The 27,595-nt window shown below is 62.7% G+C and overlaps 3 protein-coding genes across 3 annotated transcripts; 1 reads left to right on the top strand and 2 right to left on the bottom strand.

Moving 5' to 3' along the window:
* Positions 1–7,293: 7,293 nt before the first annotated feature.
* Positions 7,294–10,443, bottom strand: MRPS2 (mitochondrial ribosomal protein S2). The gene is made up of 4 exons (XM_052647911.1): positions 10,404–10,443; positions 10,219–10,314; positions 9,679–9,808; positions 7,294–8,353 (listed from the first exon to the last, which is right to left on the bottom strand). The coding sequence occupies exons 1-4, from the start codon at positions 10,441–10,443 to the stop codon at positions 7,678–7,680; spliced, it is 942 nt and encodes a 313-aa protein (XP_052503871.1). The 3' UTR covers positions 7,294–7,677.
* Positions 10,444–10,899: 456 nt separating this feature from the next.
* PIERCE1 (piercer of microtubule wall 1) lies at positions 10,900–15,868 on the top strand. The gene is made up of 3 exons (XM_052647912.1): positions 10,900–11,655; positions 12,609–12,687; positions 15,476–15,868. Exons 1-3 carry the CDS (start codon positions 11,513–11,515, stop codon positions 15,662–15,664), a joined length of 411 nt encoding a protein of 136 aa, XP_052503872.1. The 5' UTR covers positions 10,900–11,512; the 3' UTR covers positions 15,665–15,868.
* A 6,534-nt stretch (positions 15,869–22,402) lies between these two features.
* Positions 22,403–26,084, bottom strand: PPP1R26 (protein phosphatase 1 regulatory subunit 26). Its single transcript, XM_052649541.1, has one exon. The coding sequence runs from the start codon at positions 26,082–26,084 to the stop codon at positions 22,578–22,580; it is 3,507 nt and encodes a 1,168-aa protein (XP_052505501.1). The 3' UTR covers positions 22,403–22,577.
* Between the last annotated feature and the right edge of the window lie 1,511 nt (positions 26,085–27,595).

Raw genomic sequence — 27,595 nt, 5'->3', positions numbered from 1 at the left:
TGGAAAAGAAATGCAAAAAAGCAAAATGGCTGTCTGGGGAGGCCTTACAAATAGCTGTGAAAAGAAGAGAGGCGAAAAGCAAAGGAGCAAAGGAAAGATATAAGCATCTGAATGCAGAGTTCCAGAGAATAGCAAGAAGAGATAACAAAGCCTTCTTCAGTGGTCAGTGCAAAGAAATAGAGGAAAACAACAGAATGGGAAAGACTCGAGATCTCTTCAAGAAAATTAGAGATACCAAGGGAACATTTCAGGCAAAGATGGGCTCAATAAAGGACAGAAATGGTCTGGACCTAACAGAAGCAGAAGATATTAAGAAGAGGTGACAAGAATACACAGAAGAACTGTGCAAAAAAGATCATCACGACCGAGATAATCATGATGATGTGACCACTAATCTAGAGCCAGACATCTTGGAAAGTGAAGTCAAGTGGGCCTTAGAAAGCATCACTACGAACAAAGCCAGTGGAGGTGATGGAATTCCAGTTGAGCTGTTCCAAATCCTGAAAGATGATGCTGTGAAAGTGCTGCACTCAATATGCCAGCAAATATGGAAAACTCAGCAGTGGCCACAGGACTGGAAAAGGTCAGTTTTCATTCCAATTCCAAAGAAAGGCAATGCCAAAGAATGCTCAAACTACCCCACAATTGCACTCATCTCACACACTAGTAAAATAATGCTCAAAATTCTCCAAGCCAGGCTTCAGCAATACGTGAACTGAACTTCCTGATGTTCAAGCTGGTTTTAGAAACGGCAGAAGAACCAGAGATCAAATTGCCAACATCCATTGGATCATGGAAAAAGCAAGAGAGTTCCAGAAACACATCTATTTCTGCTTTATTGACTATGCCAAAGCCTTTGATTGTGTGGATCACAATAAACTGTGGAAAATTCTGAAAGAGATGGGAATACCAGACCACCTGACCTGCCTCTTGAGAAATCTGTATGCAGGTCAGGAAGCAACAGTTAGAACTGGACATGGAACAACAGACTGGTTCCAAATAGGAAAAGGAGTACGTCAAGGCTGTATATTGTCACCCTGTTTATTTAACTTATATGCAGAGTACATCATGAGAAACGCTGGGCTGGAAGAAACACAAGCTGGAATCAAGATTGCCGGGAGAAATATCAATAACCTCAGATATGCAGATGACACCACCCTTATGGCAGAAAGTGAAGCGGAACTAAAAAGCCTCTTGATGAAAGTGAAAGAGGAGAGTGAAAAAGTTGGCTTAAAGCTCAACATTCAGAAAACGAAGATCATGGCATCCATCCGGTCCCATCACTTCATGGGAAATAGATGCGGAAACAGTGGAAACAGTGTCAGACTTTATTTTTTGGGCTCCAAAACCACTGCAGATGGTGACTGCAGCCATGAAATTAAAAGACGCTTACTCCTTGGAAGAAAAGTTATGATCATCCTAGATAGTATGTTAAAAAGCAGAGACCTTTCTTTGCCAACTAAGGTCCGTCTAGTCAAGGCTATGGTTTTTCCTGTGGTCATGCATGGATGTGAGAGTTGGACAGTGAAGAAGGCTGAGCGCCGAAGAATTGATGCTTTTGAACTGTGGTGTTGGAGGACTCTTGAGAGTCCCTTGGACTGCAAGGAGATCCAACCAGTCCATCTGAAAGAGATCAGCCCTGGGATTTCTTTGGAAGGACTGATGCTAAAGCTGAAGCTCCAGTACTTTGGCCACCTCATGTGAAGAGTTGACTCATTGGAAGACCCTGATGCTGGGAGGGATTGGGGGCAGGAGGAGAAGGGGACGACCCAGGATGAGATGGCTGGATGGCATCACGGACTCAATGGACGTGAGTCTGAGTGGACTCTGGGAGATGGTGATGGACAGGGAGGCCTGGCGTGCTGCGATTCATGGGGTCGCAAAGAGTCGGACATGACTGAGCGACTGAACTGAACTGAACTGTGCACACACAGAAAGACACGCACGCACACAGTTTATAACAAATTTAAATGCCACCCAGAGCAGGCGTGGCAGGAACGTTCCCCCGGAGGCCTCTGCGCTGCCTCTCGCCTCCTACCTCCGTCTCCCACACGCAGATCCGTGCACGTCACTGTGTGTCTCCCTGCTGACATCACATCCGTTGTCTCACAGCCAGGATCCTGGATGCAGAGGGCTGGCCCACGCGACTCAGGTAAGATACCCCTGGAGTCTCTCTGCCGCCACCCACTTTAGCCGCCGTGGGGCATTCACTTGTTCACGCGGACCACGCCTGGTGGATTCCGTCCCCCCTCCACAGACACGAGTGTTTCCGGGCCCCTGCCATCTCAACCGGTGCCGTGATGGCGACTCTTGACAAAGCAGCTGTGAAAAACTGTGAGGACTCCTATGGTGAGCTCCCGGGAGTCGCCCTGCAGGTACACGCCCCTGGGGTCCTCCCCCCGACACACGCGAGGAGCCCCGTGGGTGAGCTCCCAGGAGTCGCTCTGCAGGTACATGCCCCTGGGGTCCTCCTCCCCGACACCCCAAGTGCACAGGCACACGCGTCACGCGAGGAGCCCCGTGGGTGAGCTCCCGGGAGTCGCTCTGCAGGTAAAGGGATGCGCCTGTGGGGCCCTGGGGTCCCACGCACGGTTCTCCCAGAGAGGCGTGTCCTCCACACCTCCCTGCAGGGGGTCTGCTGGCCTCTCCTCACGTTGTCCCCAGCGCTGGTCGTCACCAGCCTGGAAACCCGCCAGGGCCGGGGCGACACTGCCGTCTCCAGTGTTTACGTTCTCGTGCTGCCGGGAGGCCGAGCATCTCTCACGTGCACCAACCACGTGCGTCGCCTCCTGTTAGATGTGCCCTTGTCTGTCCTCTGTCCCTCTTTAGAACATTGACTTTCAAGATCTGGGGACCACAGGGGTGTCAAACCGCTCTCTGGCCCTGGGACGCGAGGGGCGTCGTCCCGGCTCGCGGTCTGTCCTCCCAGCTCTCGGCATGTCTGTCTGTTTGGCTGTGGGAGGAGCCAGGCGCTTCCATCTTCTGGCTGTGGGGCCACGCTTAGAGCAGGGGTCTTAAACCCTGAGACTGTACATGTATTTACAAAAAATACTTCAATTTGTATATCTTATCTTTAACTCACCTGAAATTTCCCTTTCATATAACAAAAAATGCTACTTCCAATTAAAAAAGAAAACAAAAGTTAACTACTCCCCCCTTAAAATATGTGGCTGATACAAAAAGTGACCTTGTATGATTCTCTTCACAGGAAACATCCAGAACAGGGAAGGAGCAGAGACAGGAAGCAGGTTAGGGCTGGGGGAGAGGGGGTCAGTGAACGCTTTGGGTTCCCTTCTCGGGAGGAAACCTGTCCGCCCGAGGCCGTGGGGAGGGCCGTAGACTCCAGAAGTGCACAACTCAGAGCAGACTTGCTTCTGTGAAGGCCTAACACTGTACGTTGATGCTCACGTAGGGACTGAGACAGATGGCGACGCCAGCTCTGCGTGCAGGGCAGCAGGGGAGACACGGGTGGAGAGAACAGCCTCTGGGCTCGGGGAGCAGACGAGGGCGGGATGATCTGCGAGGACGGCGCTGAAAGAGGCCCGCTGCCACACGTACAGTCGACAGGCAGTGCGAGCTGGATGCGCGAAGCGGGGCACCCGCGCCAGTGCTGCCCTGGGACAACCGGCAGGAGGGGGTGGGGAGGGAGGCGGGAGGCAGGCTCCGGACAGGGGGACACACGTGTGCCTGTGGCCGGCTCACGTTGATGCATGGCAAAACCCATCACACTATTGTAATTATTCTCCGATTAAGATAGATACGAGAAAAACAAAAGACACCATAAATGACAGGAAATGAAACAATAAGATTGGAAACAGAGACAACCACAGGGAGGGGAGAGGAAGTCTGGGGCGCGGGCACCGGGTGGACTGGCCTCCGGGCGGGGCGGTGGGTCCAGGCGGTCGGCGTCTCCTCAGGACCAGGTGCCGCCGCGGTGCAGCCCTGGTGCTCCTGCTCGGCGGGCCGTCCAGACGCTGCGGGGCGCCTCCGGCTCCGGGAGCGGCTCCATCTGCTGCTGCTTCTGCCGCTGGATCGAGGTCTGCGGGTTGTGCCAGGGCTGCTGCTGGGGGCGGCTCCACATCCTGAGATGCGGTGAGGCTGCAGGAGGTCCCCAAGCCTGCCTTCCAAAGGCGGAGAACATCCTGCCGCCCATGCCAGAGGCGCCAGACCGCGGTCCCCGACGGTGGTCCCCACACGGGCTGTCTGAGGCCAGTCTCTGCTCCCCCCCGTGTCCCTCCACCCAGCTCCCCCTCCGGCTCTGCCTCGCCGAGGTCCGCGGACTCCAGCTGCGCTGGGAGAAGGCGAGCCCGGCCTCCAGGGTGGAGCTGAGCGTGTTGAGTGGCAGCTGCCTGAGGCAGGGGAGGTCGGGGGGCTGACAGAAGTCCTCCGAGCCCTGGTCCAGCCGGGTGCCCAGGATGGAGGAGACGGCGCTGGGGGCGCGCGGGCGGACAGCAGAGTCAGGGCCTGGCCTTTCCTTCCTCTGGGGCTTCCCCCGGCACCCCCTGGGGGCCGGGCTTCTGGGCTCGCCCCGCCCATCTGGACGCCAAGGCCTGGTCAGCAGGGGGGGCGGGCAGTCTCGGCTGGAGGGAGCCCTCTGTCCACGGTGACCACCTCTCCCTTCCTGGGGGAGCCCGACTCACTCCTGTCTGCCCCACCCCCACTCTGGGTCACCCCCCAACTCTGGGCCCCCCACCCCACTCTTGGCCCCCGCCCCACTCTGCCCCCCCCCAAAGGGAACTGCAGGAGGGCGGGGAGGGCCGCGCCTGCTCTGTTCATTGCTCCGGCCTGGCTGCGCTGCACACAGTAGGTGCTGCATGCGGATTTGCCGAATGAATGAGCCCCAACCAGCACCTTACAGACACCTGAGGGGCCCTGGGGCTCTCTGCCAGCCCCCAGCGATCCCTGCTCCGGCTGCTCCCTGGAGGGGACCCCGAGATAGGATCCTGAGCTTCCTTTACAAATGGGAAGACGGCTCTGCCCAAGGGCTGGAGGCAGAGAGCTTCTGCACAGGGGAGGAAAAGCTCAACGAAAACAACCCCGTCCCTCGGGAGCCCTTTCCGCCGGGCCAGGCACGAGGCCGCACCGTCCACGCGTATGGAGCGGCTCAGAGAGGTGAAGAGACTTTCCCAAGCCACACAGCTGGTCGCTGGGCCGCTGGGCCGGGGGGGCGGGGCGCTCGCCTCTTGAACTGCGGGTCCAGGACCTGCTGGGCGGGCGGGAAGGCGGGTCCCGGACCTGCAGGGCGGGGGAAAGGCGGGCCCAGGACCTGCCGGGCGGGGAGAAGGCGGGTCCAGAACCTGCTGGGCGGGGGAAAGGCGGGCCCAGGACCTGCCGGGCGGGGAGAAGGTGGGTCCAGGACCTGCAGGGCGGGGGGAAGGCGGGCCCAGGACCTGCAGGGCGGGGGGAAGGCGGGCCCAGGACCTGCCGGGCGGGGAGAAGGTGGGTCCAGGACCTGCCGGGCGGGGGGAAGGCGGACCCAGGGCCTGCTGGGCGAGGGGAAGGCTAGTAGGCTCACGGGAAGCTGGTGACGTATGAGGGGTCGCTGACCCGGAAGGCGGGCACCAAGTGCTCCAGCGGCTCCTCCAGGGGGTCTGTTGTGCCCATCCCCACCCCGAGGGGCTCATCCAGCTTCGGAGAGGATCCATTTACACACAGAGCTCATTTTCAAATAGCGGGACAGTTCAAAATGCAAACAGCAAGAATACTCGGGCTCACATCCTGAAATGCAAAGAATTGCCTTGGCACACGACCAGGGCCAGGCGTGGATGGCGCCGGGGGGTGGAGGAGTCCAGCTCCTTGGGTTGGGCCTGGGCCTGGAGGCGAAGGTCTGTGCTGGACCCGGGAGCGGGGCCAGATGGCGTCTGGCCCCAGATCCCCAGGCCTGGAGCGCCCTCCACACCCACCCGAACCTTTGTGGCCCAGGTGGTGGCGCGGTGCGCCTGCCTCACCCGCTCTGGCCCCAGGTCCCCCCGGACCCGGCTCTTCTGGGCCCCGGGATGCGCTTCGATGAGCAGTGGGAGGGGAGGCCTTCACCACCAGCCTCGAAGCTCCCGCACTCTCGGGGTCTGTCTCCAGGTGGCCCCTCTGGGGTCCGTCCTGCAGGGCGGATGCCTCTGTACGCAGACACGGCCGTGGGGAGGCACAAGTACCGCCAGCTGTGCCGCCTGGTGGGACGCCGACCTCCGACCAGGATGGGAGTCTGCGCTGCGCCCCCCGGGAGGGCCCGGGCAGGCCCTCAGCCCAGCTCCGCACCTCCCTGCTGGGCCTGTGCACCTAGGCTGTCCAGCTCACCCGTGTCCGCCTGGCTGGCGAGTGCCCGCGGCTCCCAGCGCCCCAGGGCAGGCTGCACAGTCGGCGACCCAGACACTCCCGCCTGGCACAGGTCCCAGGGGATTCTCAGGGAAGAGGCGCCTGGGGCCGTCAGGAAACGGGGGTGGTAGGGCTGCTCCCCCTGGCCCAGCCCCGCATCTCAGCTGCCCGTGACCCCAAGTGTCCCCCGTCCCCCTGCCCCGTGTGGCCTTCCCTAGACAGCCTGCTTCTGAAGGGTGTGGGGACCCTCTACCCTGGGGAGGCCCATCTACGGCCAGTGAGCCGCCTCATGCTGCACTGGCCCCAAGGGCCTCGGCTGTGCACGCTGGCACCCCCGGGCGCAGAGGGACCATCCGTGCAGTTCCACCACGGAGTTCGGGCGTGCGCACCCGCACTCTGAGGGAGGCGCTCTGTGGTGGGAGAGCCCGTTGGGGCCCCTCAGTCTGCCAGCCTCTGAACGTCTCCGTCCTGTGCTCCCAAATTAAAGCAGCGCCTGCCAGCGGCTGCTCTCAGGCTACCATACAGCTCCCTCACCTTCCGAACAGGAGACCCTTCACACTGGCACCTCCACTGTGCACCCCCACCTCGAAGACAGAGTGGGCCCTGGGGCATCTCGCTGCCCCCATGCACCGCTGTGGTTCCTGGGTGGGCATGTGTCCGTCCACCCCACCAGACAGGTTCCTGGGGCATCAGGTATCCTGGGAGCCCTGAGGTGGGGTCCTGGGAGGCCCACACCCTGTCCGGGAACTCGAGTGCTGCCCAGGGGGCGTCCCGTGATGAGCAGCATCGAGAGGTCCTTGTGAACAGGGGGGCCCCCCACCCCGCCCATGTGGAGGAGGCCTGTCCAGGGATTGGGGGGTCACCAGGCCTCTATGCCCTGCTGAGCCCACGGCCACAAGCTGCTGGTCCACAGAGGCTCAGAGACCCGGGGGCGGCGAGGTGCCTTGCGTGCCCTGTGGGCGCTGATGGAGAGACCACACAGAACAGACTGCAGGACCAGGGGCCCGGGGCCCACCCTGCCCGGATCCAAGCTTTATTTCTGCGGCAACCATGCTGTCTGCTTCACTCAGCCTGGACCAGCCCAGATGGGATTCTCTAAAGTGCTCACCCTGCAGCCTCAGGTTACAAACCAGCCCCTGAAACCAGGAGGCCGCAGAGCAGCCCGACCCAGGTCATGAGGAGTCGGCCCACCGTGCGGACGCGCCTAACACAGGGGCTCGTCTCAGGGTGGATGCAAGGGCCTCACGCTCTGGGGACGCGGTGTTTTCTGAGGGGTCCTTTGCGGACAGGCCCCTTGCCGGGTGAGCCCCCCAGGCGGGCTGCTGTGGAGCATAGTTCCTAGCAGCAGGGGCCCAAAGCGTGGAAGGTCTAGAGGCGCTCCCAGCTCGGGACAGACTGCTCCTTCCCCCCAGGAGGAGGTTGGGCGGGTCCGGGGGAGTGGCCCACGCCCAGCCCGGCCTGCGCTCCAGGGGAAGGCGCTCCCGGGGCAGTGGGATCAGCTGGGTGGGGGCCCGGGGTGCCCTGCAACCGGTGCAAGGCCTCGAGCTGCCGGCGCTTCTCCTTGGCCCGGGTGACCACCGTCTGGAAGAGCCGGCAGAAGAGCTGCACAGCCGGGGGCGAGTCGTCGTTGCCAGGGACGGGGTAGGTGATGAGGCAGGGGTTGCAGTTGGTGTCCACGATGCCCACGGTGGGGATGTTCATCTTGGCCGCATCCCTCACGGCCACGTGGGGCTCAAAGACGTTGTTGAGCGTGTGCAGGAAGATGATGAGGTCCGGCAGGCGGACCTGGGGGCCCAGCAGGAGGGGCGCATTGGTCAGCAGGCCGCCCTTGAAGTAGCGTGTGTGGGCGTACTCACCGCAGCTCCGGGCTGTGCTCTCGATCAGGTGTGAGAACTGCCGGGCACGGCTCACGAACAGGATGATGCCCCCGCGGAAGGCCACGTGGGCCGTGAAGTTCAGGGCAAGCTGCAGGTGCGTGGCCGTCTGCTCCAGGTCAATGATGTCCTGGCCCAGGCGGCTCCCGAAGATGTACGGCTCCATGAACCTACCGGACGCGCGGCCGGCGTGAGCCGCCCGAGGCCACCTCCCACCGCCCTCGCTTGTCCTGCTCCTCACACCCCACCGCCCCGGGGCTGGTACCGTCTGCAGCCTTCCCCACGATGACACAGCGAGGGCCCCGCCCCAGGAATGACCACCAGGGGCAGTCAGGGGGCTGGACCAACAGAGCAGGCTGGGCTGCAGGCTGTGTCCACGCCTCGGGCCAGAGGACTCTACCCTCTGAACCTGCAGCTTGTCACGTGGTGACCCTAACAGAAAGGACCCCACAGGGATGTCTGGACGCTCACAGGTGACATCCAATGTCCTGCCCAGGGCTGTGTATGTGGCAGCCACCCTTGTTACTACGGCTTTACCACGGAGACCACCCAGGGCTGGGGGACCAGCAGGGCAGGGGCGCCAGCTGGAGCAGGAACCAGCCAGGCCTCGGAGGGGAATCCTGCGGCCCAGACCTGAGGGCCTGGCAGAGAGGCCGAGTGCCAGAGTGTGCCCTCGTGGTCCGTCTCCTCCCACGCCGTTCACGTTCCTGCTCACTGCCATCTGGATTCTGTCCTCCCCACAGACGCTGCCAAGGGCCCACAGGCCCAGCGCCCTCAGCACGGGAGACTTCTGGGAAGAACCCCCAGCAGCGCACCTTCTCACTTCCCGGCCCCTCCCCCAGACTCCGGGATGCCCGGCACCCGGGCTCCTGCCCAGGGCCGCCCCCGCCCTTCTGCCCCACATGCCCTCTGAAGGCCCTGGTGTGGCGCCCCTGGTCCAGGCTGTTTCCTCCGAGGGCACCTGTGTGACACTGTCCTGGGGTGGCCAAAGCGTCACCCGCTCAGGATCTAAGTTTCCAATGTGAAGAACGCAGACACCCGCTCTGCTCGGCTCCCCCCCATCACCCCAGGCCCAGCCACTGCTGCGGCTCTGCCCAAGCAGCCACCGCCCCCACCCCTCCGCCCCCCAGTCCACTCTCAACCAGGCCCTCACAACGGCCACCTGAAAGGACGGCCAGTCACCGATCCTCAGCCTGCCATTGGGATGTCCCTCCAAGGGGGTGGCCCTGCCAGCCTCCGTCCCATCGCTGGCTTACAGGACCTACAGGACCGGCCAGCCTGCCCCTGCGAGGACCATGAGCCCCACGGGAGGCTTGCAGGGAGAGAAGCAAGCTGATTCTGAGAATAAGCATCCATCCCTCCCGGGGACTCCACGATCCCATACGGAGGAAAAGGGGGGTACACGCTCTGAAAACAAACTGAAGAGGGCGGCCTGGACCTCAAGGCAGGGGCCCAAGCGCCCTGGACGCGCCACAGCCACCAGGCCCACGCTCACCTGTGCCGACAGCCAGCCTTGTGGCCCAGGTGCACGCGGGCGTTGAAGAGACTCCGCACGGAAAACAGCTCCTTGACGTTAAAGAAGTCGGCGTGCTTGAGGGGCTCGCTCAGGATCCGGGCGCTGAGATCTGGGCGGGGAGGTGGAGAGCATGCAGGCCCCGGGTCCCGGCTCCCCCGGAGCCTGGGGCCTGCGGAGGGCGGCGGCAGATGCTGGGGGGACCCGGGGCCTTCTGCGCAGGCTCGGGGGCGGGAAGCCGGATCTGACCATGGCTTCGCTCCCGGGTAAACCCGGCCAGGTCCCCACTCGGCGAAGAGGCAGCCGGCTGATGGCTGTGTCCGCGGCCCCCGTGGTCCCGCCGGCCGCCCGCAGAAACTCCCTCAAGGCAGCAGCTTGGGGCCGGCCGGCCTCGGCCCGCGCGGTGGCGGGGCGGGGACTCGGAGGCCGCGGCAGCGCGTGCGGCGCGTGGGGCTCTCCCTCCCGGCCCGCGCCCCCCGGCCCGCGCCCCCGGGGCCGCACGAAGACCCGGGGCGCCCTTACCGCTGTCGCGCTCGGGCTCGCGGGCGGCGGCGGGCGCGGCGCTCCCCAGCGTCCTGCCTCTCGGCGCGGCCCGGCTTCGGGGCGCCGCCCGGACACCTGCGCAGACAGCGGACTCAGAGCGCGCCCCCGTCCCCCGCCCCGCCCCGGAGGGGCGCCCGCCGCGCGCGCCACGCCGGGCCCCTCACCCGCTCCGAGCAGCCGGGGCAGCACCGCGCCAGGCGCCATGGCGCGGAGCCGGGCGGACGGCCTCGGGGACGGGCGCGCGGAGGGACGCGCGGAGGGACGCGCGGAGGGACGCACGCACGCACGCACGCACGCACGCACGCACGCACGCACGCACGCACGCACGCACGCACGCACGCACGACGGGCCCGGCGGCGCGGCCGCACGAGCGGCTCCTCCCCCCGCCGGGGCCCGCGCCGCCCCCGCCGCAGCGCCGCCCGCAGGCCCGGAGGTGCCACTGCGCCGCCGCCGCCTCGTCCGGAAGCCCGGCGCGCCCCCGCCGGCCGCCCCGAGTCCGAGCGCGCGGTCCCCGGGGAGCCGTGCCCCAGGCCCGCCCGGGCGGAACCGCAGGGAGGGCGTGGCGGCCAGGGCCCGTGGTCCGGTCGGGCGCGGGGCCTGCGGGCCTGTCTCCCCGCCCCGTCCCCCGTCCCGGCGTCCTCGCCCCCTCCCTGCACGGGGCCGGGCGGCCGAGGAGCCCCACGCTGCCCCGGGGGTACCCGCCGGGCAGCGGGGCCGCGCTCCCGCCCGGCCAGCTCTTACAGCAGTATGTGGCCTAGAAGGGCTCCATCAGGTTAGGCCAGTGTGCGGTCCAGCCTCAGACCCAGGGTACCGCCGAGTCTGCGGGCGGAGTGGCGAGGTCGCGGCGCAGCCCTGCCGCGCGGTGAGCGCCGGGTCCCCGCCGCAGAGCGGCCTCGGAGCACCGAGCCCCACTGATGAGCCTGGGCCGGGGTCTTCGGTGCCCCGAGACCCGCCCCGCGTTTGGGGAAACGTGGCGTGCGTTCGCGCCGGTGGTTTCAGAGCACAGGGGCCGCCGCACTGCGGCCCCAGCAAGTGATCCCTGTTCCCGCAGCCAGTCCAGGGCCTCGGGGCCTGCCAAGGAAGCTTCTGGAACTAGGACTTCCGCCCACCCCGCCGGCGGTGGCGGGGGGTGGGCGGCTCCCGCCCGGGGGTCGCGGCGCCTTTAAGGGCCGCGCCCGTGCACGGGGCGGGGGCGGGCCGTCGCTTAGGAACGGGACGCCGCGCCGCCGCCCGCGCCTTCTGTGCCCCCGGAGCGCGGGGCCACCGAGGCGGGATGTCGGAGGAGGACCCCCAAGCGTGCGCGGAGCCAGAGGAGCCCAAGGCCGGGCCCCCGCCGGAGAAAACCAGCGACTGCTACCGCGTGAGCGAGGACCTGCCGGCCAGGTTCAACAACCCGGCCTGGTTTCGGGGCTACAGGTGAGCACCCGGGAGTCCGCCGAGGGTCTGCCCTGCGCGCAAGGAGGAAAGACCAGTGCTCCTGGTCCGGCGGGCAGCCAGGTGCCCAGCTGGGCCTGCCCCGGCTCAGCCCACAGGCCCCAGCCGGACCCCCGGGTCAGAAGCCGGGTCAGCGGTTCACCATCCCAGGAGCGCGGAGGTGCCGGTGGAGGCAGCGGGCCTCCCGCCCGGGCGCTGGGCGGGGCGTGCCCGGGGGGAGGATCGTGGCCACACCCCTAGGGCGCGGCCAGCCTGCTGTCCTGTCCGAGAGGAGAGGGCCGGTCCGCTGGAGACGCGCGGACGACGCGCCCATCACCGGGCTGCCGAGGGGCGCGCGCCCTGCGGGCTCTAAGACGCAGGCTGCGTGCCTTTCTTGACCCCCACTTAGTCCCTCTACAAGCCCCCGGGATCGGCTCAGCTGGGAAATGAAGCTGGGAGGTAGAAACGCTCTTGCCCATAGTTAGTAAGAGGCAGAGCTGGGGTGTCGGAGCCCACAGTCCCTCGCTTACGCTGCTGTACCACTAGGTGATATCAGGGCTGGAGACAGCAGGGACATTTTCTCCTGGAGGCTCAGAAGTGGAGGGGCGCCCCGCGCCCCCCCCCCCCCCTCCCCGCCCCCCAGGTCTGGAGGCTGAGTCGCAGATCCCAACTTCCACACCCCCCCAGGAAATGACAGCATGGGATCAGGGCTTGCTGGGGCTGAGGGCCAGCACTTTCCACGTGGGGGTTCTTTATGGCTTTGGCAGAGGTCAGCAGAGGGGTCAAGGGAGGCTGAATGAACCTGCCAGGAAGGCCAGCCCTGCACCCCACAGGAGCCCGGGTCCCCGGCTGCATTGCATGCCTACAAAGCTCTGTCAACCTAATACCGTAAAGCTGTGGCTTGGGCAGACTTGGAACAAATGAGTGGAAAATAAAGGGTTCTTTTCATCTGCCAGGACCAAGGAGCCCCCCTCAGTGTACAAGACCAGTAACCAAGTTTATGGTAGCAGAGCCCCCACTGTGCACGAGATGCCGGTAAGGAGGAAGCAAGGAAAGGCTCTGGAGGGGGGTGCGTGGGTGTGTACGGGGTGTGTGTGTGTGTCCGGAGTTCCAGCATCACAAATGGAAAGGGGTCACCTCACATCTCTTTGGAACAGGACATGAACGTAGCAAACAGTTTTTAAAGGTTGGGAAAGGGGCCTGGTAGGCTTGCTTGTGTGTATACGCTTGCTCAGTGGTGTCCAACTCTTTGGGACCCCATTGACTGTAGCCTGCCAGGCTCTTCTGTCCTCGGAATTTTGCTTGCAAGAATACACTGGAGCGGGTTGTCATTTCCTCCTCCAGGGGATCTTTCCCACCCAGAGATCCAACCCGGGTCTTTCGTGTCTCCTGCATTGGGTGGCGGCTTCTTTACCAGCCGACAGCCGACAGGGAAGCCTGTAGACTGGTTTCCAACATCCCCGAGGACTGGCCCCATCCACTCCTACGAGGAGCCAGCTCTTTTAGGCAGTAGGTTTGAGGCAAATAAATGAAGGACTGCTTTCATTTTGGAGATATTAACCTGTGACCCTAAGAGGCAGCACTGGGTGGTGAAAGCTCAGGTTCCAAGAGGACTGTGGTCTCTGCACCGTTGGGGAAGCTGAGTCCTTTTTGATCGACTTCACATGGCGGGGGGCCTCCTCGAGTCCTCCTACGGCCCTGCTGCCTCCAGGAGAAAGGCCGGTGTGCTGGTGTGAGTCACCCGTGGGGACCCCAGTCACTGGACCACCCGCTTGGGGGGCCACGTTGGTTTTCTTCCAAAGTAGCCCTCGTTTTTAAAGCGCGTTGTGGGCTATGCATTTGGCTTAGACTCTGCTGGATGCTGGTTGCTGCACGGGCTTTCCTGTGGCGGCGGCGAGCGGGGGCTGCTCACGGCGGCGGCCCCTCTCGGCGCGGAGCACGGGCTCTAGACACAGGCTCAGTGGTTGCGGGTCGCGGGCTCACTTGCTCTGAAGCGTGTGGGGTCTTTCTGGACCAGAGCGTGAACCCACGTCTCCTGCACTGGCAGGCGGATTCTCTACCGCTGAGCCCCCAGGTAGTCCTCATTTAAAAAGAGCTGGACAAGCGCTTCTTTACTTGTTTGGCGTGAGGGAGTACAGCTCTTAACAAAAAAGAGATTGTTTACCTAGAAAGTTTCCAGAGCACTAAAGATCATGCTCCCAAACCAAGGGATCAGGTGTTTCCACGCAAAAGACCTCCGTGCTCACTAACACGAGCCCAGATGTTCTGCTTTCGTGCAAAGGCCATGTGCTGGTCTTACGAGGCAGAGGCAGTGGGCCATGAAGCACGGGGTTCTCACGAGGCAGGTTTAGAAGGAGCTTTTCCTGCTCATTGTCGACCTGCTTTATCAGGAGCCTGGTTTCCAGTTTCCGGCCTGAGTGTGGCTGCTGGACTCGTCGAGCAGGACTGTTTCCTCCCTGTGTGGGAACAGAAAATAAAAATGCGTGTTTTGCGCTTTAAAACATATACTGAAGGAAATTATTCTCCCTGACACTGTAACGGTGGATGCATGTCACTCCTTATCCATTTGTTAGAACCCAGAACGCACAGCTCGGAAAGTGGACCTGAGCGTGTGCTGCTGACTTGGTTAATGAGAACCCGCCCACACTGGATCGGCCTTCCTGCACGCTCTGCGCTGTGAGACACACACACGCACCACGGCAGCTGCGTGTGTGCTGCAGGGGCCGAGAGGGAACTGCTGCTCTGAAAAATGAGTGCACTGGGAGTGCCCTGGAGGCCCGGTGGTTGGGAATCCGTGCTTCCCTCGCCGGGGTCAAAAGTTTGATCCCTGTCCAAGGAACTAAGATCTGGCAAGCTGCACGGCATGGCCCATAAACCTCCAAAAACCAACAAAGCAAAACAAAACACAAAACACACACACACACACACAAAACAGACAAAACATCTGAAAAACCCTCCAAAATACACCGAAGGCCATTTTTCTTTGCATTTGCTTCCTGTTGAGGAGACAGAATATCAGGTGGCCTTCTTGACACAGGGGACTCTAGAATAGGTCACCTGTCCCACAGCGGTCCAGGCCCCTTCTGTAGAGACGCCCAGGTCACCTGGCGACGCTGGGTTGCTGAAAGGACCGCCACCCCTGGGGGCCCGCACACACCGGCGGCAGCCCCCCCCCGAGCCCCCTCGGTGGGTGGGGTGGGGCCTTCAGAATGGTTCTGAGGTTCTGCAGAAGGTTCTGATTCCCTGTCAAGGCCGAAACCTATTCACGCCACTTTTCCACAGAAAGCTCAGGCGCAGAGAGGCCCGGTGACTTGCCGTAGTTACACAGAAGCGGAGCTGGGCGCGGCTTCGGCCTGACCCCCTGTAACCAGACCCAGATGGCACTGCCTCGCCCGGCTGTTAGAGCCCACGTAGCCGTGGAGGGAGGCACCTTCCCTCGTGACCCCCCGGCATTAGGCGTAAACCGGGGCGGTGCTGGTGGTTCGGCCGCTCAGTCGTGTCCGACTCTTGTGCCCACATGGACTGCAGCCCGCCGGGCAAGGACACTGGAGTGAGTCGCCATTTCCTCCAGGGGATCCTCCCGACCCAGGGGTCGAACCTGGGTCTCCTCCATCGCAGGCAGATCCTTTACCGACTGAGTCACCTGCGAAGTCCAAGGGCAGACGAGGCCGTTCCACGCGCCTGCCCCTCGGCATCTCTGTTTTCTGGTTTTAGGAACAGCATTTTCTCACGGATGCTCATTTTTATTCCAAAGGTGCCTGGTGACCGATTGCGCGAGTGTTATCCCGCGTAACTAACCCCAGTGTCCCCTTCTCACTTCCAGAAGGTGTTTTATCCAAAGTCGTATAAGTTTTCTAGACAAGTTGCAGTGGGTGGAATGTTCCAGAACAACACTCTCAATGTCTACATGGAGAAGAGCATCGTGACGGGTCCTGACAACTACATCACCTCCTACGACCGGCTCAACTTCCACCGCAGCTACCGGGTCTGCAGGCCGTCCTTCTGTGACTGAGGGGCCTCCCGGCTCCTCCGGCCGCCGTCTGCCCTAGTTCTTGGTGGTTCGCCCAGGCGTAAAGGGACGCGCTTTACCACTTTTCCCGAAAACACTTTTCTTCTCTAGATAAGCAGGCAAACGGGGCAGCGGTGCTCTGCTTTCTCTGTCTTACACCTGAGATGAAAAAGATGGCTTGACTTTCCATTAAAACTCTTGCCACGGCGTCAGTCCCTGACTCATCTGTAATCTGGGCGCAGGGCGCTGGGTGTTCCGAGACCCCGAGCTCGGCCTGGAGGCTGGGTAGGCCTGCAGCGCTCCACCTGTGTCTTAATCTGGACGCATCTTTGTTTTTAGCCTCATGACAGGTTGGGGGGGTTTTCTGTTGTCAAGTAGCCTGCTGGGCCGCAGGGGGAGGGTTGGATCCCTTGCCCGGGGTATGGACGAGAGCTGGTGAGGGAGCAGGGGTGCTCCGGAGTGGGGAAGGCTCAAGGCAGGACCGGGGGAGCCCAGGCCAGGCTTGGAGTGACCCCGAGCACTCCCTGCACCCTGAGCACTCCCTGCTGAGCACTCCCTGCACCCTGAGCACTCCCTGGCCCCTGAGCACTCCCTGCACCCTGAGCACTCCCTGGCCACTGAGCACTCCCTGCACCCTGAGCACTCCCTGCACCCTGAGCACTCCCTGCTGAGCACTCCCTGGCTCCTGAGCACTCCCTGCACCCTGAGCACTCCCTGGACCCTGAGCACTCCCTGCACCCTGAGCACTCCCTGGACCCTGAGCACTCCCTGCACCCTGAGCACTCCCTGGACCCTGAGCACTCCCTGCACCCTGAGCACTCCCTGGACCCGGAGCACTCCCTGCACCCTGAGCACTCCCTGGACCCGGAGCACTCCCTGGCCCCTGAGCACTCCCTGCTGAGCACTCCCTGGCTCCTGAGCACTCCCTGCACCCTGAGCACTCCCTGGACCCTGAGCACTCCCTGCACCCTGAGCACTCCCTGCACCCTGAGCACTCCCTGCTGAGCACTCCCTGCACCCTGAGCACTCCCTGCTGAGCACTCCCTGGCCCATGAGCTCTCCCTGGCCCCTGAGCACTCCCTGCACCCTGAGCACTCCCTGGCCACTAAGCACTCCCTGGACCCTGAGCACTCCCTGCTGAGCACTCCCTGGCCACTGAGCACTCCCTGGACCCTGAGCACTCCCTGGCCACTGAGCACTCCCTGGACCCTGAGCACTCCCTGCTGAGCACTCCCTGGCCCCTGAGCACTCCCTGCTGAGCACTCCCTGCACCCTGAGCACTCCCTGGCCACAAACAAGGCCCAGGTGGAGGCAGAAAGAAGGCTGGTGAGTGCCGCTCGTTGCTGAGGGGCAATGTGTGTGAGGGGGCTCCCTGCTTGTGTTCATCCGGGGAAGGCCATTGGGTGTGATAACCACATGGGGCTTCCCAGGTGGGGCTCCATGGTGAAAACATCCTGCCAAAACGGGAGGTGTGAGAGACGCGGGTTTGATCCCTGCGTCGGGAATACCCGCAGGAGGAGAAGAAGGATCCCTGCTTGAGAAACCCCGCGGACAGGGGAGCCTGGCGGGCGATGGTCCATGGGGCTGCAAAGTCAGACACGACTGAGCCTCTGAGCAGTGGCTACGTGAAGTGGACCCCTGTCTCTGTGTAGTTACTTCTCAGTCAGCACTCGATGATTTAGGCCGTCCTCAGCGTTCTCGGGGGCTTCCCTGGTGGTCCGCTGGTTAAGAGTCCCCCTTGCAGTGCAGGGGGCTCGGGTTCCATCCGGTGTGCCCCAACCTGGAGCCCACACCAGAATCAGAGGCTCTGCGAACAACCCCGCCAGAACCAAGACCTGAAGCAGCCACATAGCTAAACATTAAAACCATTGTCTCCGACAGGATGTGTGTTCCAGACAGCGATCTCGCTTCCTTATGACCACCCGCTGCAGGAAACCTGGGAGGTGTTGGGACCGGAGAGACGAGACGTTTAGAGACTGTCGACACTGCTTGTTTACCGGGGTTTTTATCCAAAGAGAGTTTTTACTCACATATTAATTTGGGAGGAAATGAAATACCGTGGCCGGTTAGCTCTTCATTAAACACTTTGTGAAGCAAAAGTAAACATTTCAGCAACATCCTTAAGGTTCCGTTTGCGATAGACATGCTTTCTAGAGAAAACCAGTCCCTTTAACAGAAGTGATACAAAGCTGAGGCTGGAGCCAGGATCTGCTGATAGATCAAATCCTTTTCGTTCGCTGGAAAACCAGCACAGGCTCCAGGCATCAAACTGAAAATGCATTTTTCACAGCTTGTCACTAAAAACACCAAAATACTCAGAATGCGTCTGCATTCTACCTCTATTAAAATACAAAAGGGAGGATAAAAAAGGACGCGTTATCAGTCCAGTTTTGAAACTCAACAGAAGAGAAGCACTGGCCGGAAATGCGGAGTCCTCAGGGCGGCCGTGGCTGTCAGGCCCCGGGACCGTCTGCCCCGCAGCCTTGACCGTGAGCAGTGCACTCCGGGGCGGGACAGCGTGCGACGGTCAGGGCCCAGGCTGGGCCGGTAAGTCAAGCCGATGCCCACAAACACAGCAGGTGCCGAGTGCTCGGGTGAGCTTCAGCGAGTTAGTTCCGGCTTCAGAATCAGGCAGTGAAGCGCTTTCAGTACCCCTCATAGCCGGCCACCAGTGTTTCTGTGCCAGTTGCTAATGAGTTAATGGGAAGTTAGACTCTTGCACGTTGAATAAATGTCTGGAAAGTGGATGACAGAAAGACCTTCTGTATCACACGTGCACCCGTCTTCCTGAGAAGTCACCCGCTGCCTCTGGCGCAGGCTCCCAGTCCCCACGCCCTCCTGGGGCTGGCCCCCTGCGGACGCCCGTCGGCCACGCGTGCCCACCCGTCCGCTGTCTCACGGTCTTCAGAGGGCTTCGACGGCGTCGCCGCAGCAAGTCTTACTCCACCTCCCTCTGTGGGTGGGGAATTAGGGTCCAGAGGGGCTGCCCTGTCGCAGGCCCTGGGCCCCCGCTTTGGTGGTGGAGGGGGGCCTGGAGGGACAAGGTCATCAGCGTCTGACCCCATAGACCCGCCCTGACTTCTTAGTGTTTGCACGAGTCACCCAGGAACTCCAGTGATTATCATGAAATTTATCCTTTTAGTCACTCAGTCGTGTCCGACTCTGCGACCACGGGCCATACTGCAATCTCTATGTGCTGGGGGAGGGAGGAGAGTTTGGATCGACAGGCTGATCTTTCGGCACAAGACGGTGCCTTCTGCCCAGGGTAATAGCACACAGAACGGCTGGTTGAAAAATGGGGAGAAAATCACACCCATCAGTCTTCTGACCACCGCGCTGAGATCTTTCAAAATCTTAAATCCAATCAGAGCAATTACAGGAAAGGCGATCGAAACACTCAGGGTAACAAACACCAGTTTCCACTGATTATTATGTTAAATGCACGGCCATAGAGAAGCCCTGTCTCCACTCACGAGACCTGCATCCGGCCGCTCTTCTCCACTCTTAAATGAAACGTTGACAGTTTCACAGCACTTTTCTCATCGCTTAATTTAGCTGCTGAGTTGGCCTAAAACTAGGAACTCCTTACTCCAGAGGTGTATTTTCATATTTCCCTATTTTTCTTCAGTGATATTTCACCTTTTATTTACAGTTAATTAGAATAAATGGTTTCAAATACATAGTAAAATGTGTTGATGTTGGGAAGACAAATCCCTCTGTCCAGTACACAAAACACCAGAGATCTCAAAGATTCAAAACAGAAATAATGTATTTCCCTCCCTGGCAGCCTTGCCTGGTACTGACCTGGATGGAGGTGGTCTGCAGACAGCGAGGGTGGGATTTGTTGCTGTTTCTCCGTGTCAACACCGGCCCTAAAGTTAATTTTGAGGAAGGGGTGGGATCAAGGTGGCAGTGCTTTTTATATGAGCAAAGTGCTGGTATTTAAACTGAGTATCTGGGGCGTCCCTGGCAGTCTCGTGGTGAAGAACCTGCCTGCCACTGCAGGGCACAAGTCGGATCCCTGGTTCAGGAGGATCCCACACGCCACGGAGCATCTAAGCCCAAGAGCTGCAGTGACTGAGCCGGCATGCCTGCAGCCCGGCTCCACGGCCGGAGAGGCCACCGCACTGAGGATCCCAAGCTCTGCGACCAAGGGGAGACCCCGCTCGCCCCCACCGGAGAAGCCCGTGTGCAGCAAGGGAGACCCAGCAGAGCCGAAACGACAACAGTGATGAGAAAGAGCAACCAAACTCAGCGCCTGGGTGAGCCTGCTGACAGCTCGGATTCTCGAAGACCCCGTCCTCTGTGGACACTTGGGTGGTGAACATCAGGCGCTCGCCCCCAGGGCTCTCCCCGCCTCCCACCCCATCCCTGCCGTTAGGGCTTCTGACATGGGGTGGGATCTCTCCCCCTCCTTGGCGTTAAGGGGAGTGAACGTGTGGCCCCAGCATGCAGTGACCTCCCTTCACTGGGCAGCGAGAGGGGCCCTCTGGGCTGGACTTATCTGTGGGCCCCCTTATTGAGTCATTCCTCGCTGGCTGTGCCGGGTCTCCCTTGCCGTGCAGGCTTTCCTCCAGCTGCAGCGCGCGGGCGGGGGGCCGCCCTCTCCTTGCTGCGTGTGGCTCCTCTTGCTGAGCACCGGCCTTAGGGCGCTGGGGCTTCAGTCGTTCCAGTTCCCGGGCTCCAGAGCTCAGGCTCAGTAGCTGTGGAATCCGGGCTTAGTTGCTCTGGGACAGGCGGGACCCCCCCCAGAGCAGGGAGTGGGTCCGTGTCCCCCACACTGGCAGGCCCTCCTCGGCAGGCCTCGGGACCTTCGGCTTGCTCTGGCCACACGCCCTCCCCAGCCTCTTCCTGCGGGTGGGGGTGCGTCGGCCACCCGGAGTGCTGTGACCCTTGGACGAGAGGCGGGGCCAGGACCAGCGGAGGGGCTGGACTGCGGCTGCGGATGAAGCCGTCACTGCTCAACCGTGCTCCCGCCGCCCCCACTGCGGCTCCCCTCCTGAAAGAAGCTGACTGGTTTTGGCCGTGATGGGACCACGTGGCTGTGTGCGGGCTTTCTCTAGCTGTGCACGCGGGCTCCAGCCTGTGTCCTCTGCTCTGGCAGGTGGGCTCCACCAGGCAAGTGCCACTCCAGCCCCCATTGCAGACAGGCTGCAGGGCACCTCCCACCCTGGCCCCAGGGTGCACCAGTGTTGACCATGTTGGGGGGCGGCAAGTGGGAAAACAAAAGCTTTTATGCAGCCTGGCTTGCGGGCAATCCCGGGGTGGGCCCACGCTATCAGGGTTACGTCCAGGTCGTGAAAACCAGGCATGCCTGCAGTGCCCAGGGAGCAGCCAGAACAGGGGTGGGGAGGCTGAGGGGGAGGAAGGTGGGAAGGGTCTGGGGGGCGGCGATGGGGCCAGGAGCAGAGAGGTGCCCGTGGCTGTCCTCGATGGCAAGGGTGGAAGCCTGGCAGGTCCCGGGCGCTGGGTCCTCACGTCAACATCCTGCAAAGGCCACTCCGCACAGGACAGACCACATCAACTGAGGTGTGAGCAGTGCTTGATTTATTAGCATTAAAAAACCCAGTTCATATATACAAAACAAACTGATTTTTGTTGTCAAGTGTTAAAAGCACTCCTTTAAAATTAAATACAATTTAAAGCATGGATTAATGAGTTGATTTCCTGGGAAGCTCTTCAGTGAATGAATATTTGCCAACAGAAACATCAGACTCACACCATGTGGGCACCAGGGGGTCACGGGATCCACAGGGCTGCTCATCACAGCGCCTGACCCCGGACACTGTAGGTGCCGCACACGTCCCCAGTGGGTATTCCCGCTAAGACCCAGGGCGGGGGCACGACCTGTGAAAATTCACTTGCACGTTAGAGTAACGACCAACTTCAGCGGCAACTTAAACCTCGCGCCAGGCCCGCCGCAGCTGCACCGATGAGCTGTGATGCCCGGGGTGGTCGGTGAAGGTTCACTGGACAACGGTGTGTCAGCCGTGGGCCCCGCGGCAGCTGAGAAGCAGAAGGCACAGGGGACCAGGCTGGTTCCAGCTGTGCGCGGCGCCATCAGGCACCGAGAAGACGGGGTGGACGGGCGCGCAGGCCCGCTGCCGGAGCCCACCCCCAACCTGCCCAGCCCCCGGCGGGCTCGGTCCTCAGGACTCCGGGCATTAGCCGCTCCGTGGGCACCGATGAGGATGAGGACAGTGGACACACACGGGCTGGCTGAGACCATCTGGAGCTGTGACTGAATGTGAAGGACGGCAGCTTCCACATAAAAAGGGGTTTACTGAGCTGGTGGACTTGTGTCAGGACTGAGGAGGCCTGGACACTCAACAACAGAGGCTCCAGGTGTGAACGGCTGGCCGGCGGTCTCCCTGGGGGCCTCGGTGTGCGCCCCGGGTGGCTGGTTTGCTCGCCGGCCTTTGTGCTTAGAAACGCTTTTCTGCTTGAGGACCCCAGCGGACCTCTGCGGGGGAGGCGGGGGCTCTTTCACTTGAGGAGTGCTGCCAGCAGCGCCCTGACATGGACGGCCGGGGCGTCTGGTGAGTCTCGGGCAGGGCTCTGGCGGCTGCCTTCCCAGGGCTGGCACTGCGGTCGCAGCAGGCCCCGTCCACCAGCGGTCGGCCCTGAGCCCAGGGACGCGCGGAACCGAGTCTGCTGATCCAAGACTTGTGCGGAGCCCACGGAAAACCGCTGCGAGGAACGCCCCGCAGGATCCAACGGTGGCGTTCACCAAAAATAGTTTTACAGCACTTTAAATAATTTACAAAAAAGGCCGCAAAAGTCATGTTTACCAGGACACGTCTGTTAAATAAAAACACGGTTTCACGTTAGTGTACACATGTACAGGCTGCACAGGGACCCCCAGGGCCCCCGTTCCACCAGGAGCACGGCTGCAGGGCCCGCACGCACGCGGCGCTCACAGCTGCAGCACTGGGCCCTGGGCCGCGGGCCCGCTGCCCTCCTCCACCGACGTGTCGCTGAGCTCGCTGGCGTCGCTGCCCAAGGCCTCCGGCTCCTCCTCGTCTCTGTCCAGCCCCCTGCGCCCAAACCGCAGGTCCAGGACACCCTCTTCTGGCCCCGAGGCCCTCCTGTCGGACAGGCCGAGCCCTGCCCGGGGCTTCCTGCAAGGCCAGCGGCCGCTTTCCTTCACCAGCAGGCGCGGGCTTCCAAACATCGGGCCGCAGGAGGCCTGGGCCTCCCGGAAGGCCGAGAAGGACGGGCCCTGCAGCGGCAGACCCAGGCCAGGGCTGAAGAGGCCGGTCTGCTTGGCGCCCCAAGGCACGCTCTTCCCGAAATGGAATAGCTGCGTGGAGAGCAGCGGCGAGAAGCCGGCAAAGGGCAGGCCCCTCCGGGGGTCTGTGGCGAGGCTGGGTGAGCCCCGGGCCTGGCCCCCCGGCCCCTTCTCCTTCTGGCCGCCAAGGCCCCCTCTCCACGCAGCCACGTCCCTGCCTTCTGGGCCCAGTACCCAGGTGCTCTGCAGCCGGCTCTGGGGGGTGAGGTCAGGCCAGGGGAGGGTGAGGCCGGCCCGGGGTGCCCCGTCCCGCTGGGAGCCCGGGGTCCGTGCCAGCGAGCAGCAGCCCTCTGCCCGGGCGCCAGCCTCTGCGCGGCTCGGGAGCTGGCCGAACGTGCCCTCCTCTGTAACCCCGTCAGGCCCCCTGGGGCCCGGGTCTCTGGGGGCACAGATGCTTCTCCTTGGAGCCGGCGCCCCTTTGGCAGGGGCAGGCCCACTGGTGCTTCTGGGTGGTGCCAACTCGCACCGGGCCAAGGTGGCCGGGGGACAGGGTTGCTCAGGGTGCAGGCTGCTCCCCCCACCTGGAGCGAGGGCTGTTCCTGGCCCCCGGGGTCCCTCGGCCCCCAGCAGCGGGGCCCCCCTGACCCTCTGGCTCCTCGTGCACGTGCCAGGCTGGGCAGCAGGGCCGTGGGGCAATGCTTTCCTGCCCGGGAGCTCCGGCCTGGCCCCAGTCAGCGTTCCCAGGGCGGCTGGGCCCCCTCCTGGAATTTCTGATCCGCTCACGGGCTCCTTGGCCTTTTCGGCCAAAAACTTCCTGATCTCCAGCTCGATGCTGTCGTCGCTGTCCACGGAGCTGCTCTCGTCAGACAGGGAGCTGGGGCTTTCGGCGGCACCAGGAGGCTCTCGGGCTGCCGACTCCCTGGAGAACGGGCCCCCGGGCACAGCCCTGCCCCGGGTCCAGGGTGCTGAGGGGCCCGAGGGCGCGTCCTCTGGCCCTGAGCCGTCCGCCTTCGCCCTTGCTGTTTCCCGGCAGGGGACATGCAGGGGTCTCCCCGGGCTCTCCCTGCTGTCCCTTCTGGACTTGGAGAGACAGCTTTTCAGCAGATGGGGGCTTCGGTCTCTCCAGTCTTTCTGGAAGCTCCCCAGTTTGTCCAGGAACTGCGTCTCCGTGGTGCTGAAGCGGACCCTCTTCTTGCAGCCAGCCCGGGGGTCCCTGCACCGCTTCCGGAGCCGCCGCTTGGAGCGCAGCAGGTCCTTGATGGCCGTGTCCAGGTCCTCGTCGCTATCCAGCGAGCTGCTCTTCTCCTCGGAGCTCGCCTGTCTGTCCCCGCGCCTCCCCTCGGCCGTCTGCCCGGGGCCAGGTGGTGCGGCTCCCAGTGGGTCCGGGGCCCCGAGCTCATCGCCCGGCCCGCCCGTCTTGAAGGGGAGAGGCTGGCTGCGGCTCTCGCTCTCCCTTCTCGGGGCCTCGGGGGCTCGCCCCTGGCCAGGCTGCACCCGGCCCTGGCCGCGCTCGGCGTCCTGGGCACCCTGCGTCTCGGCCGTGTCCCTGGGCCGCCTGGGCGTGCAGGGCATCCTGCTGCGCCTCCTTCTGCAGCCCGGGGACGGGTCTGGAGCGTCAGGGGCTGGGGCGCTGAGGCTGGGCGGCGGCGGGCTGTGGGCGGGCCGGGCGCAGGTCTCCGTGTGGGGCAGCGGGCCCCCCGACTGCGCCTTCAGGGCCAGGAACGTCCGGATCTCCCGCTCGATGCTGTCATCACTGTCCACGGCGCTGCTGTCGCTGTCGGGGCCCTGGCGCAGCGGGCTGGTGGGTGCGGGCCTCTCCCCGCCGTCCACGGGGGCTGGCAGGATGGCCTTGGAGATGTCCAGGATGGCCTCGGCACACATCAGCTCGGCAGGCGTGTCTGCCCGGCATGGGGGCCCGTCCAGGCCCAGGCTCTCAGCAGCCAAGCTCCCCGGAGGCACGGGAGCCGTGGTTTCCCTGGGGGGCCTGGGCGGGTGCTCAGGGTCTGGGCTGCCCGGGCCGAGGTCCGTGGCCTTGGGGGCCGCTGGCTTCTTCTTGCCGGGGGTTTTGCTGTGGGCCTCGGGCCAGGGCCCCCTCAGGCTGTGGGGCCCTTTCTCCTCCGTGGCCAGGGGGCCCTGCGGGGCCCGGGCCTCCCTCCGCTGCTCCCGCTGGTACAGCCGGATGGCCTCCTCGATGCCGTCGTCGCTGCTCGAGTCAGGCTCCTCATGCACCAGGGCGGCGCCCCGTGGCTGCCTGCCCTTCCGCGTGGAGCCCGCGCCCCTGCGGACCCCGCCTTTACCCGGCGCGGCCTCTGCAGGGGGCCCCGCAGTGGCAGCAGCAGCCGGCTCGGTGGCGACCTTGCACCTGAGGCCTCTGGGCAGTGCGCTGGCCTTCGCGGACCTGGGCAGCTTCCGGAAGATGAACTCCTTGCTGGCGCCCGGCAGGTCCTGCTGCGGTGCCCTCAGTGGCAGCTCTCCGCCAGGCCTGCAGGTGGCTCTGGCCAGGCTGTCACCGGGGTCTGCCTTTCTGTTGGCAGGGAGGCCACCTTTCTGGGTCTCATGCAGCCTCTTCTCGCTCAGGAACTGCTCGATCTCCGCCTGGATGCTCTGTTCGAAGGAGTCATCGCTGCTCACGCTGAGCGGGGAGGCGGAGCCCTGGACAGGGCTGGGGCCAGCTGCAGGGTTTGGGGGACACGGGGTGGCTGGGGCGCCGCTCAGAGGTGGCTCTGGTCTGCACCGACGGGCTGCGTCCCCGGCTGCAGGCGGTGGGGCGGCCCCGCTCTTGGCCCTCAGGTACTCCTGGATGGCTTCCTCGATGTCCCGGTCCACCGAGTCGTCGCTGTCCGAATCCGGCACCAGGGGCCTGAGGCTGGAGGCCTCCTCCTCCTCCTGCTTGGGGTCAAGACCCACAGCGAGACCACAGGCCGCAAAGGCAGGGCTGGCAGCCGGCAGGGCGCCCCGGCCCCTCTCTGCCCTCTGGCTTCCTGGCCGGGCATGCTCGCCACTCATGCCCAGGGCTGCCCTGTCGCCCTGAAGCCTGCTGATGGCCATCTGCACCTGGGCGCTCGCCGCCGCTCTCGAGCTGCCCTCTCTGGGCTCTGAGAAGCATCGGGGAAACCTACAGCTCCCGGGCGGGCCGAAGGCCTCCCACGCGGACCGCAGGGCCAGCACAGGAGGCGCGTTCATGAGAAACATCCTAGCGGGCGGCACGCAGAGGTGGGGCTTTGCTTCTCTGCCCGCTTCACATCCTGCGGGGGGGCACGCCGGGCAGGCGCCCCGGGTCAGGTCGCGCGGGAGCCACGGGCCTGGCGAAGGTCCGGCCAGCCGTGGGCCCCCGGGCCTCAGCTTCCTCGGCTGTACGGGGCGGGTGGCCGAGGAGACTCATGAGAAAATGCTTCCAAGCCCCCTGGGCCGAGCTCGTGGAAGCTGATGCGGGTGTCCTTCTTCCATCATCCCTCCGACCATCTTCTCCGGCGAAGGAGCAGAGGCGGAGTTTACCTTCCGAAGTCGTCAAGAGGGGGTGACGGGACGAAGGCGCAAAGCTTCTGGCCGGGTGGAACTGTCGACTAGTGGGAGTCAGGCTCAGCGACACATCACGGGTTGGTTGGCTCTTGACACAAACCGGCAGCTCCTGAAAAGAGAAGTTACGTGCTGTGAGCACCTAAACGCCTTTGGAGAGTTATTGACACGAAAGCCTTTTTATTGGAGAAGCTTGAATGTGTGTTTGCCAGATGATCTCAGGGGACCATACGACTATTTGCATGTAATTAGCACAGACACTGCCCCAAACAGTCACGTGCCCTTCCTCACGCTGTGTGGCTTCTCTGCTTTCTGAATCTCAGTCCAAACGTGGCTGGGCTGGCAGAACCGCTGGGCTGCCCTTGGGAACACAGTGCGGACTTGCTCCCAGAGGCCTTGAAACGAGCGGTCTGGGACCACCACCATGGAGGGTACATAGCGCAGGTGGTACACAGAGGATTAGAAAGACACAAGATGCACCACTAACTATCAATTCTGAACACGTCTCTCCGACCTCTCCTGACCCCCCACAAACTGGAACGCAAAGAGACCGAGAGTCAAGAGGAGAGCTTGGCAGCGCTCCTGGAAGCAGGGAAATTGAGTTCCAACCCCAAACGGTGCCGGGCAAGGCTGTTGCTGCCTGGGAGCCTGGGGGTGGGGGTGGCCGGAAGTGGCCTGGGTGTTTGCTTTGCTTCCCTGCAGATCCTTCTCCCGGAGGAGCTTCCTTCCTGACGAGCACAGAATCCTGTGTTTACACACCACAGTCCTTTCCAAGAAAGCCTGGCCCGGCCACCTAGGCACAGACGTGCCCAAACAGGTGTGATGAGCAATTAACCAGAGGGTGTGACCAATTCAGAAGGAAGTCCTTTGCTATGGATATTTACGCTCAAAAAGTGAAACTTCAACGTCAAAGAATTTGCTGCAATTACCTGTGATTCTCTTCAAGTCCAGGTTCAGTGTAACGTCTGCAGAACAGTTCAAGGACTGGGCCTTCATCTCCCTACGTGTACTCTGTAGCGTCTTGGGCCCACTTTGTAAAAAGACTTTTGACTGTCAGGATTAAAGAGAATCAGGGACTTAATTCAGAGGCTGAAACTATCGCTGGTACATGTTTTGGGGGAAAGAAAGTGCATTAATTTAAGGGCTCGAAATTCAATTTTGGAAGAACTTACCCTGAGGCCAAACAC

The sequence above is a fragment of the Budorcas taxicolor genome, chromosome 11 (genome assembly GCF_023091745.1).
Source record: "Budorcas taxicolor isolate Tak-1 chromosome 11, Takin1.1, whole genome shotgun sequence".
In the NCBI taxonomy this organism is placed as follows: Eukaryota; Metazoa; Chordata; class Mammalia; order Artiodactyla; family Bovidae; genus Budorcas; species Budorcas taxicolor.
This window is presented reverse-complemented; position numbering and strand designations above follow the sequence as displayed.